Raw genomic sequence first — 12,882 nt, 5'->3', positions numbered from 1 at the left:
CAGCGAGCAACGAAGAGCATCCAGTAGTCAAAGTTGCATCTTCAGCACCCCATCGATGTCCTCCTCCTTCTCAAAATCAAACTGGAACATACCATACCCAGATCAACTCCCGCAATTTTCTCCTACAGCTTCCAAATCTTCGGGAGATTCGTAAGCAGCGCCATCATATCTTGCTCCTCCGGGTTCATGCACCTGCCCACCAACGTTTTTGAGTACGTCTTGATTAAGGCAGAATTATCGAAATGAGGCACCGAGATCTTCAGCCTTTTCCTAGTACCCTCCCCGTTGTTTGAAACCCCCGCATTTCCCAACAGAAGGCTCTGCGTCATAATACAACAACTGGGATCAAAAGCTTGAGACTTATAACTGATAAATATCGAAGCGGGTGTTATGCTGCAATAAGAGACCCCAAGAATCCTTATATAATAGCTCCAAGGAAGAGCGTAGCATCTGTGAAAAGATTTGATCATCACCATTCCAGGAAGGGATTGACAAAACAAAATCTTCTGCGATACTTCACAACCAAAAACCCAAACGAATATTCCTGAAACTTTAATTGAAACCAATCTGTAATTGATTCCTCCGATCTCCATAAGAAAGCCAAAATCTGTAGATTACAATCTCCAGAAATATTACCTTCCCTACTCGGCGATACCGTCTTGATGAAAATCAAAATCGCAAGTAGATCTCTTATAATCCTGTGATTCCTTAACCTTTCCCTTATTCCCTTATCCCTTTTCAATCCAAACCATCGGAGAATCAAAACGACTTTCCAACCCGCCAAGCCAAAGCCCTCCCTAGAAGAAAACTCTCCGCAAACACCGAGATCGCCGGGATCCCACCACCGCGAAGCCATAAAACCCTAGATCGCATTTTCCATCGCTTATCGAGAGAAAGTTTTTTTAATAATATATTATACCAATTCTAATGATTGAAGATATTGCAAAAGATTTCCTTGTCCCCCTTCATTTGTACTCAGAATAATTTATCTCAATCATATTTCATTTAACATTATTTAATTTCACACTATGTGATCTGTGTATAAAATAATAAAACAAACCGATTTTTTGTAACAAAGGTAAATAATTCGTTTTTATGGAAAAGTTTTGGTACATTGTGTTAACTATAAAAATCGGTGGCAAAATGGAATTGGAAACCCCTTACTCGAGTGGTTTGACTAATGGTTTATTAATGTTTCTACACCAGGAGGTCTGGGTTTCGAATTCCATCAAAGACGAATTATGCAGATTTACGGAGAAAAACATATAGGAGATCTTCGGCATGACGCAAGGAGTACCGTCAGAAATTAATCTCATAGGACGGCTCAGGATGATACAGCCAGACGTGAATCCTCATAAAGCATGTAGAATTGCCGGCTATAGAATCGTTTTGTAATATTTCTCATAGTTTGTAATAACATCGACAAAAAAGAAAAAATTACTCTAATTGAAAAAAAATAGTCTTGTGTTTTGGTTCGATTTTTACATTTTCTGGTTGATATGATTAAATTTTATCGATCGAATCTTATGTTGCAAATTTAGTTACACATTCCATTTGCTAACATCAGGTACTCTCTGTTTTATAATTGTCCATCGTACTTCAAGGTATCACGAGCATTTGAACAAAAAATAAAAACTTTTTTATAAAATATTTAATTTTAAATAGATTATGTATTTATATTTAGTATACACCTACGGATCAAAATTCACAACGCTTCTCACTCTTCCTTCTTTTTCTCTCTTTTGTCTCTCTCTCTTTCACAGCCAAGAACATGAAGCAAGCCTTGTGCCTCACAGTGTGTGTTCTCTTCTTCATCTTACTAATTTCTTGCACAAGTTCGTCTATAACTCAAAGAGGTTCGTTGAACACTCTGATTATCAAATAATACATATATAATCTTCATCAAACGCTAAATCTTAATCATTTATTTAGGAAAAGAGGATCCAGAGCTGAATCCATTAGTTTCAGCTATACCAGTAGTAGACGACTCGGTTGATGTAAGTTTATCTGTTTTTTCCCAAAATTTTCATTTTTTTACCGGCTACAATACGCCATCATCATAGCCTTTCCCCATTATTATTTTTTTGAAAGGATTGCCTGGGCGTTCGGGTACCCGTTGGCGTTCGGATCGGGTTTTTCGGATTTTAGTTTTTTTTTATAATACTTCATAGGTCTCATTCTAGTAAATTTGCAACTACAGGTCAGGTTCGGATATAACACATCGGGTTCGGATGGGTTTTGTATCACATCATAGAACCCATAAAGTAATCATATATCATTCGGATTCGGTTTATATCAGGTCGGTTCGGATATACCTGAAATAAAATCTAAAATTTAAAGTTAAAACATAAGAAATATATATTTATTTATATATAATTAAGTATTTAAGGTAGTTATTTATATTTTAAATACTTATTGTTAGATAACGTATCAAAATAAATATGAAATTGAATATTTGAAGTATGTATTCATTTTATATAATTATATTGTATATTATTTAGGACATTCGGATCGGTTTCTTCGGATATCTTTTCGTATTTTTCGGTTTTTTCGTTTTTTCGGGTTACCCGTTCGTGTTCGGTTAATAACATTTCGAGTTTGGATATTTTTTACATTTCGGACCGGATACGGATCGGGTTTTTCGGTTCGGATTCGGTTCGGATTTCGGATTACGGATATTATGCCCAGGCCTAGTACTCTCCATGTCAAACTTATAGAAACTATATTTTTCTTTTTTTATTTTGCTACAACTTTCTAAAAACCACCTGAACTACGCTAAAAATTCACAACTATTTTCAGATGCATGCCAAGAAAACGTTTGCAGTTGATAAAAAATATTGCCTATATTTTACATTCCTAAAGCAAAATTAGGCAACCAATGCTGCATTGGGCCAGTGGTTAAGGACTTAAAATCGGTTTCATTTGTGTTTCTAGTTCGATTTTTGTTGGGAGAGGGTGTGGACGGGTTTACGCCATGTCTCGTATTGGTATTACCAACTGCTGCGCCCAGCTTGGAGAGATACCGAGACATGGCGTAAGGGCCAGATCACCTTCCGGTTAATAAAAGAAAAAATCAAAATTATGATTCAAAACGAAATTTATATTTAACATCTGCCTGTGATTTAATTTTTTTTTTTTTATGCTTTACAAAATAAAAAATGAGAAATATGGTGCATTATTTTCTCCTAATTTCAAACTTATAGAGCTATCGAACATAATATAAAGTAAATTGTAGATTATATGAAGCCTGGGATAATATATATTATTAACCTGTGTAATTTTGTTTTCTAATTATAATTAATGATAGAAATTGATGGGGATGGAATATTGCGGAGAAGGAGATGAAGAATGCCTGAGGAGAAGGATGATGACGGAATCTCACTTAGACTACATTTATACACAGCACCATAAGCATTAACATCTTTTAATATTATGATTTGCATAGAGATATGTATGGTGAGGTTTACTTAGATATGTATTGTATATGATGAGTCCTATGTGACAAAAACCGTTATGGGGAAATTTCCTAGCGAACTATTTGCAGGTTTAAAATATATAATGATTGTTGTAATGTTCCAAAACTTTTGAGTGTGCAAATATTATTTAATCACCCATTGATTACTCTTACAACAATTGAAATGAACAATGTAAAGGGTAAACAGCCTTGAGTAGAACAAATATGTTTTCTACAGAGGACACTCGTTCATATGATAAAACGGTTCAATCTCAAATCACAACTATGGAGTGAAAGACAGGACAAAACCCCAAAGAAAAAATAAAACTTTACGTCGAACTGTCTGTACAAATGATACATATATAATGTGTGATATGGATTTTATGAGACAAGCTTGGAACATTTCTATGGAAACCTTCCGTGATTCGTTGAACGACTTCTCCTGAACTCAGGCATAGATATATTACTATTACCCTTCGAAGGCTTGTCATCAAGTTTATTCACGAGTGAAGGGTCCTCGTGAGCATAGATCGTCCTGCATGGTATAACGAAATGAAGTCAACAATTGTTGTGATTGTACGTAATGAAAAGATCTTGTGGAGTTTTATAGTAACCTAAGTTTGTGGTTCTGGGAGTTTCTGATGAAATTTCTTTGTACGTTCTTCAATCGTAAAGGTGGTTCAAAGAGTACATGCTCGTTGTCTGTCTCCGAGGAATCAGTCTTGAGTGTTGTTGAATCTGATTTGTCACCGGCACAGAGATCAGAGCACAAGCTGATGCCAACGTCAAAATTTTGGAATCTTGAGTGCATCACATTGGGGTTGTTCCCCAAATAACTTCCAGTCTTTACTTGAGAATCTGCCTCAGAACGTAAACTGATCCCAACGTCAAATTTCTGAAACCTAGCTGGCGATGGCTGCTTACCCTTGGCTTTAATGCTCTCTGCTTTGGTCTTCTTAACACCACCTTGACGTATGTTTAGTGCATGCCTCATATGTTGCTCATCAACCTCAGGGAAGAGCTTTCTAGCGCTTAACTTCTGATGACTGTGTAATGTCTCTGATGTGTTATCTATACGCAGCCTGTTTTCTCCTGATGGGTTTAATGGAACGGTTGCAAAGGATTTGGCTACTGGTACTCTAGCTGGAAAAGGTGTTCTTGAAACCGGAAGGTTCTGAGTAACCTCGGGCTTGTTCCTACTTTTGATGGAAGATCCTCTATCTGTAGATAATGACCTCCTACTCGTAGGCGATGGTGATCTCGGATCTAACCTCTCTTCTGCTAGATTTGGCATCTTTGGGCTTGCTTCTCTGTTTCTTATTGCAGATGTAAACCCTGCCTTTCTCTGCTTGCCAGTTGAGCAACTTCTTGTCTGTAAATCAAAGTTCACCAAACTGATTAGATCATAGTCTCTTTTAACTAACAATAACAATTCAGTCTTTGCGTGAGTTTTACCTCGTAGTTTCTCATACTTTCACTTGGCTGTGGACTTGCATCAGCCTTTGTTCTTGGGATATGAAAAGGAGAAACTGTTCTTGATTTCTGACATTCAGTTGTGGCCCGGATGCCACCGGCTCGCACTTGTTCAAGCTCTGCTTGTTTCTTCTCCAGTGCTGATTTGAGGCTTGATATCTACAAATGTGGAAAGAAAGAGTGTTTCACAACATATAAAGTTACTATAAGTGCAACGAGAATGAACCAGGTGCTATTGAGACCTCATCTTTAAGATCACGAATTTCGCCAGTTTCCTTGTTTGAACGAGCTGCTCCAAGTTCAATGGACGAAACCCTTTGAGCAAACTTAAGGGTGCTTATAGTCTCTCCTACCGCGTTAACTTCAGGGTTAATATGCACAAACATTAAAGTTTTGGCTTGCCCACCTGCACATAAAGTTCATACTAATATATATGAGAGATGAAACTTCCAGATAATGAAAACAAAAGCCTTGTATTAGTGTTTATACCCAAGGAATCCTGTAGAACTTGTGTAAGCTTGCTGTTTCTGTAGGGAACGTGTGAACTCTTTTGTGCAAGTGCTGAAATAACATCTCCTAGTGCAGACAAGGATTTGTTTATGTGTTGAGCTTCTTTGAGTCTCTCTCCCACAGCTTCGGATTTCTCTACTCTTTCACTTCCAGCCAAATCCACTAGATGAAGGCAGCCTCTTAAAATGGATCCTGTGGCTAACTCTTTTCCTTGGACGTGAACGGTCAAGACACTGCAGAGGAATTATTCAGCAGTTCAACGACCATTACATAATAATCATAGGATAAGTTTAGAGCTTTGATACCTGTGGGAACGGCTGCTTCTCTCATTTAGAGCAGTGGCGCCCACTGCACGGTTCTTTTGGCCAATCCTCATCAAATCAAGAACATCTCGAGTACTAGAAACCGGAACCAGGCTTGCGTCAGGTACATTAAGTCCATTGAGTTGAGAATTATTGCGTATGTCTAACGTGAGAAACTGGTTAAGAAAAAAACTCGAAGAGAGTAATGTAGACAATTCAATACAACTTTTCATTTTTTAAACTATATGAAAGGATATCTTCTGGAAGAACCATCACTGACTAGTAGATCTCTAACTTGTTCATTGTATATTTCAATCATTTGTACTCCAATTTCATAAGCCACCACATGTGTTCTTGCATTTGAAAGCTGGAAGAGATCACGTAGAGCTCTGTAGTTCACGCCCCAAGTTGTCTCAGTCATCAGATCTGGCCCACTCTGCAAGGGAAGATGGTAATACTATAGATACGGCATCCCTGAAAATGTACGGGGAAGCAGATAGATATAGATGATACCATTGTATATGTTTTCCCTGAACCAGTTTGTCCATACGCGAAGATGCAAACATTGAATCCATCAAGGACAGACCTTATTACGGGCTGAGTGTCAATGTATATTTGCTCTGGAAAGTAAAAAACCATTGATCAGTGTAATAGACAATAGATACAAGAAGCATCATGAAAGTAGTATGCCTTGTGAAACGTTCTGTCCAAAAACTTTGTTGAAGGCAAATATTTTCCTTGAATCTTTTTCCTGCTTAAAAGGATTGACAATCATAATATTGCCATTTTCTCCAATATAATCCACGGTTGATTGCATATCTGTTGTTCCTTGTAAGAAAGGTCTGACTCTGCAGTATACTCTTATGGTTCCTATAGTACATCGATAACACAACTCAACACATTAGAAAGTAGTAAAAAAAAAAAAAAAATCAAATGCAAGGAATGTAATAGGTGGTGGTGGCACCTTTAAGATCTTGGACCTCATTGTAAAGTAAGCGGTTTTCCTCCAGAACCTTGTGGTAAGAAGAAGATGTAACTTCAATGGCCTTGACGTGATGGACTGCCATAGAGTGTGATGGAGATCTTACTACGTGATCATAAATTACTGAGAAGATGAAATTTGGGTAAAGAGAAAATAGATAACCTATCCTTTGAAGTTCTTCATGCCATTCTGACTGCATTTGTTCAACTTGGCATCTTGTTTCCATGTAATTTGATTTTACATCCTACATGAGTGAGGTTCAATGAAGAAATGAATCCATCCTGTAAACATGAATGCAAATAAAAGATATGGGTCTTTGCATCACTAGAAAATTAAATTCATTACCTCCAGCTCTTTCTGTTGAAGACCAATAGCTTCTGCATGACTAGGAGAAAACTCTTGGACGCTTGATCCTATAATCTCAGGCTTTCCACCACACGTACAAAACTTTGAAAACTCCTTCGACACCAAATCTTTTCTGTGCCGAAGATATCTGAAGACTGCTTCTAAAAACTCTGTTCTTGATAGATTTCCGTTGTCACATTTCAATATCTTCCTTAGAAACGAACCCAGCTGCAAAGTAAAGATGCCATAAACTAACTATGAACCCTGGAGAAATGTGTCTTTAACATTCGAATATAATCTGAAGCAGCGTAAGTAGTACCTGAGTCCCTTGAGATACAAGTATTGCAGAGAAATCCTTGACTACCCTGTTGAGCAAGGTATCGATCACCTACAAAAGGAAACCAAAAATCTAAGAATTTGAAAGAAATATCATCCTTTTCATCTTGATAAAACGTCATATGTTAACTACCATTTCATTTAAAGGTAGATCATTGATCCCATCACTCTCCTTGAGGTAAGCATTTAGAAGCTGAAGCGCGAAATGATCGAAAAGAAAGGCTAGGGAGATTGCAGTTTCAGATTCCTCAGTTGCAATATCGTTAGAGAGGTGGAGAAAATCAAGAAGCTGGTCATACTGAGAAGACTCGGATTCGTCCAAAGACACAGACTCATCGGTGTTGCTTTCGCTACCAAGAGACAAACTCGCCGAAGAGACTTTTGGATGTAAAGAGACTATCCTCACTGTTCCTCCATACCTCCACACTCCAACTCCACCTGCTTGTTTCCACTCGTAAAACCCTTTCAGACACAAAATGCAATCTACTACTTTGTTCGATGAACCTCCCTGCAAAAAAAAAAAAAAAAGAAAGAGAAACAACATTTTATATCCTAAAACATGTTACAAAATGGACCAATCCCAAAACAAAAATTGAAGTAATAAAAACCTTTTCAAGATCAGAAGCTCCAAATGTCAAAAGTTGCATATCCTCTACAGCTTTAAGAAAGTTCCTCATGTTCTCAAAATATTGAATTGCGGATTGGGCCGCTCCTTCGGCATACTGAATAGCCAATGTGACAGGATTCTCCACCACCTAAGCTCAACAATGAAAGTCAGAAATTAATTTAATGTTTTGAAGAAGATAGCAATCCTTGATCATTGCATTTTGTAAGAATACAAATTGGACCTTGAGAACCGAACCGGGGTTGACTTTGTTGAGGACGTTGCAGAGAATGAGGCCGTTGCGGAGGGAGAGGCAGAACTCTTCCTCCGACGGGTTTTCCGCCAGTGTGGCCGCCGCGCCTTGGTCCATCTGTCTCAGCCATTCCACCGCTTGGTACCTTCTCTTAGCTTTTGGATTTGTATTCAAGGTACCAAATACATTTTTATTAATTCTTTTTAAAAAGGCCCAACAGATTATACTTTAAGAGGCCAATATATTGGTTAAGTATCTTATTAGGCCGGGTGGTTAAAGGCCTCCATGTGATGAACTCAACATACCAAAGTAGAATTTTTGCTTCTAAAATCGTAAATAACTAGTATAATACACGCACCTTGCGCAGAATTTATGCGAAAGTTAATTAAGAAATATCGTATAGACATAAAAATTAATGTTTAGATCAAAGAATCTCATGTCTACTATTTGGTTACAGTAAAACTATGTCAGCTCAGTTTTATATCATGATTTAGTAATTTAAAATTTAATTTTGGTTATGAGAAGTTTACGTTCACGTGCCAATTCTATCTATCTTCAATATTTTTCTCATTATTGTGTCATTTTTTTTATTTGGTTATTGCTCGATATAAATATTGATTTTTGAGTTTATTCTTATTTCGTTATTTTGTTTTGGCCTGAGATTTAGAAAATGTTTAAGATTTAAAATTATTAAAGAGATACATACTTAGGTTAAGATCCGTGCCTTGTGCAGAATAAATATTTTATATTTTTCTGCATATTATGAAATAATAAAATAATAATTATATATTAAATAACTAAGAAATTAGTTACTAGTATGTAATAAATTGGTGTGCACATATAAATCAAACGACCATTCTTGTTTATTCGCAATCATTTTAGGGTAAATAAATCAAAACAATCGATCTTATCTATTGTATATGATATATAATTAAATTTTGATGATATTAACATAGATATATAGTATTCCTTTAATATGGATATTTATTAAATGAAGTTTCTACTCATATGATTTTATGATTATTTGCATATTTGTGTAACAAAATTTTACACCAATGATTTTTTTTAATGTGGAATGTTTAGTGGTTTCAATAATTTTGTGTAACAAAATATTAACTTTTCAATATATGTTCAACGAATGTATCAAAATATAAGTATGTATTTTCATATGATGTATAGAGTTTAATTTAAACGATATGAAATATATATATATATATATATATATATATATATATTAACATAAACATTTATTAAAATTAAATTATTTATTCATATGATTTTATAATCACTGTATCTTATTGTAGAAAAAAATTAAACATTGATCACAAAAGTTTATGTGAGACTTTTAACAATTTTAGTAATTTATACTCGTTTTGAAAAATTCAAAATACAACATATACAAAAAAATATAAATTTTTATTATATGATTAATGTAATTGTGCAATTTATTTTAATAATAAATAATTAAACAAAAATGATAGAAAGTATACTGAATATTAACAAATATTTATTATTTAAAATCATTAATTGTCATATATATATATTAATCACATTAGGTAATTCTGTAGGTTTTATTTAAGGAAATAATATATAATAATTTCAATTTGATAAATGAATGATCCATAATAGACATACTATATAATATAACATTTCATAACAATTTAATTTTGGACTAACAAAATTTTCAATTGATTCTCAAATCGCCACGTAAGCAAAATTGACATTCTAATTATGTGACAACTCATGAAAGCACTTTTTTATGTAATATACATGTTATAATTTTTTAAATGTTTCTCTATTAATATATAGGGGATATGCCTTAAACAAAATTTTGCTTGGAAGACAGAAATAGAAGAATAATGATTTGGAAAATAGTAATTTTTTTAGAAATGTATGACCAGAATTGCATATATCCATGGTGAGTAGTTGTACTTGTAACGTATTGCATTACGTATATGTATATCTACCGAACATAAAGTAATAATTAAAAGCTTGTGGTGGGCAACCCTCTAATGAAAGTCATTTCATAAAGCATTTTCTAAAACGACTTTCTCTAATTCAAACCCAACGTAATTTTTTGAATCTCAAAGCTAATTATACATGGTCCATCTGCAACTTTTTTCCTTTATCTGATTTATCTTCATATTTATAATGAAAATAGTTTATAAAAAAACAATGATGAGACAGACCTGTTTCTTCAGCTTTGCGTTGAGCAAGCTCATAATCTCCATTGCTAGTGGACACCAAACCCTTTAATCCTCTCAATAATTCTTGTGGCATTTTGTTTTCTTTCTTCTTTAATTAGTTTTTTTGCTGGTTTATGCTCCCATAGAGTATTCTGAAAATTATTTTTTTTAAATACGCATTTATTAAAATGAGCCATAAATAAATAAAGGAAATGCTTCTTGAATCAATTCTCGCATTTCGCACAATATTTTTTTGTTGACAAAAACATTAAAAGGATTATGCAAAAATTTTGTATAACTCCTGTAGACAAATATTTTGAAAAAACACCACGCTGTAATTAAAAATAATAACTAAACAAGAAAAAAGTCTACTGAAGAAGTGATAGATCTATTTATCTAATTTGGCTAACTAATTGTACTTCAAAAAGGAAATAATTCGCCTATCAATTGAGTATCTCTAACAAGCAGAACTGGAACATGAACAATTAAAAAGATATATGTTATAAAGCTGTGGAGGATTCTAATAGCTTTAGAAGTAGAATTAGAGAGACTTTAGGAACCTGACCTAGAAAATGCAGAACATGAAGGGACACGTTACTCCTCGGACGATGTTCATCGATCACACGATTCGAACCAAGACGAACTTACATGGAAAAGGAGATGATGAGTTTTTTTCGATGTCGTAACTTCTAAGATGAGATACAACAGAGAGAGAAAATTAGAGAAAAAGACTGAGAGAGAATGGATTTGTCTAGAGAAAAATCAAGAGTTGTTTCTGCCTTTTGCGCTTTTGTTTTCCTCTTATAACGGGTAGAAGAAGATGGAGAAAGAGAGACGTGTATAGAGAAAATCGAGTGTTGGTTCACTGTCTTTTGTTTTTTATTTATTATATTTCTTTGTAACGTCAAGCTTTTTCTTTTTTTTCTCTCAACTTATTTATATTGAAACTGGTTAAAATACAAGAGATATACAAAATCCAGCCGAACACACTGAAATCTCCAAAACACAGCCCTTAAAAGGAGAAACTAAAACCCAACCAACAAACGCACCTGCAAGTCAATGAAGCAAATCCGTATATAAGCAAATTCTTACAATTAAACCCACATGCAATCCTTAAAAGGCTAAAAATAACAAATTCAAAGCCTAACTCAATCAAAGACTTGCGCTGAACCACAATTAGACAAGAAATCAAGTGGCGAAATAGACTGAAATAAATCGTCGCTTATATTGTATTATCTATTTTTCCGGATGTATTTAATTTTCTTTTGTTAATCAAAATGTATTTAATTTTTGCGCTATACTTCTTTCCATATATGATGTATTATTTTATATGATTCTATTTTTACAGTAATACAACTTTTTTTTTGATTAATTAAGGTAGACATAAATATACTTCTAATTTCCTTACATGCACAAATCTTAATATCATAGTGTTATATATATAAATTATATAATTACTTAATTCTTTTGTTTTACTTAGTGATGCAGTTAATATGAGATGGTTGACCATTTAAATGCTCAATATGACACATGGCGTGGATCAATGGAAGTTAGCTAATGAAACTTCTGGTTGTATGTAAGCCCACCTGATACAACACTAGTGCGTGGTATGCCCTAAAACAATTATATAATCATATAGAAAATTGTATTCATTTTTTTTGCTTCCATCATCGTATATCTATAAAATATTACAATATATGGTTTTGGGATAAATTATGTCTATGGCTATGTGTTAGGTGAAACTATTCATAAAAAGATAAATATTTCATCTATTTTATATAATTAATTATATAATTAGATATAGCTTTGTAGTTTAATAAGTTATATAGCAAACAATTATGATCACTTAATGTGGTCGAGTGGTAGAAAGACATATTTGAAATACTAAAATATTTCAAATTCGATTTACCTGATATGTAAAATCAAATTATATTTGCATATTTGCATATCCAAAAAAGAGTCTTATAAGTGGAATGCACCTTGTCTTAAAAAAATAGTTTGATTCTTTAGTAAGTTTGAGATACTTTTATATTAAACAAAAAAAAACAAAAAAAAAAAAAAAAGGAAGAAAAAATAGTGGACGTTGGATCCTATGGAATTCAAATGATTACGGGCGGCACAATAAAAGCTTTCGAGATTGCTTTTTAACATTTTCTAACTGGCGGACCAAATAATTTTCACTAATCACAAAAGATTTGTATAATCTTTTGGCACGTATCAAGCTATACCAACTAGAACACACAGTAACACAGAGACAATTCTTTCCAACAAATACGACTAAATTAATCATTTTAAAAGCACATACAAATTCTTCTTAAAAGCAATTTTTCAAGCGAACTCAAGACAAACCTTGACTTGTTGACTAGTCTCACTTGTTCACAGACCTGAAGCTGTCTATGAACCACTCAAGCTCTTAACCTCTAGATGATTTGCTTCT

At 34.0% G+C, this 12,882-nt stretch overlaps 2 protein-coding genes across 2 annotated transcripts; one reads left to right on the top strand and one right to left on the bottom strand.

The window, feature by feature from the left end:
* Positions 1-1,705: 1,705 nt before the first annotated feature.
* LOC106310042 (putative phytosulfokines 6) lies at positions 1,706-3,581 on the top strand. Its single transcript, XM_013747235.1, has 3 exons — positions 1,706-1,856; positions 1,933-1,997; positions 3,308-3,581. The coding sequence occupies exons 1-3, from the start codon at positions 1,772-1,774 to the stop codon at positions 3,416-3,418; spliced, it is 261 nt and encodes an 86-aa protein (XP_013602689.1). The 5' UTR covers positions 1,706-1,771; the 3' UTR covers positions 3,419-3,581.
* A 58-nt stretch (positions 3,582-3,639) lies between these two features.
* Positions 3,640-11,286, bottom strand: LOC106310030 (kinesin KP1). The gene is made up of 18 exons (XM_013747226.1): positions 11,011-11,286; positions 10,449-10,597; positions 8,251-8,414; positions 8,011-8,157; positions 7,536-7,910; positions 7,386-7,454; positions 7,067-7,294; positions 6,884-6,965; positions 6,704-6,799; positions 6,430-6,609; positions 6,253-6,359; positions 5,997-6,175; positions 5,743-5,907; positions 5,417-5,670; positions 5,170-5,333; positions 4,910-5,086; positions 4,069-4,826; positions 3,640-3,989 (listed from the first exon to the last, which is right to left on the bottom strand). Exons 2-18 carry the CDS (start codon positions 10,537-10,539, stop codon positions 3,860-3,862), a joined length of 3,366 nt encoding a protein of 1,121 aa, XP_013602680.1. The 5' UTR covers positions 10,540-10,597; positions 11,011-11,286; the 3' UTR covers positions 3,640-3,859.
* Between the last annotated feature and the right edge of the window lie 1,596 nt (positions 11,287-12,882).

Source organism: Brassica oleracea, chromosome C1, assembly GCF_000695525.1.
Source record: "Brassica oleracea var. oleracea cultivar TO1000 chromosome C1, BOL, whole genome shotgun sequence".
In the NCBI taxonomy this organism is placed as follows: Eukaryota; Viridiplantae; Streptophyta; class Magnoliopsida; order Brassicales; family Brassicaceae; genus Brassica; species Brassica oleracea.
Note: the sequence above shows the minus strand (reverse complement) of the source record. Positions and strands in the feature narration are given on the sequence as shown.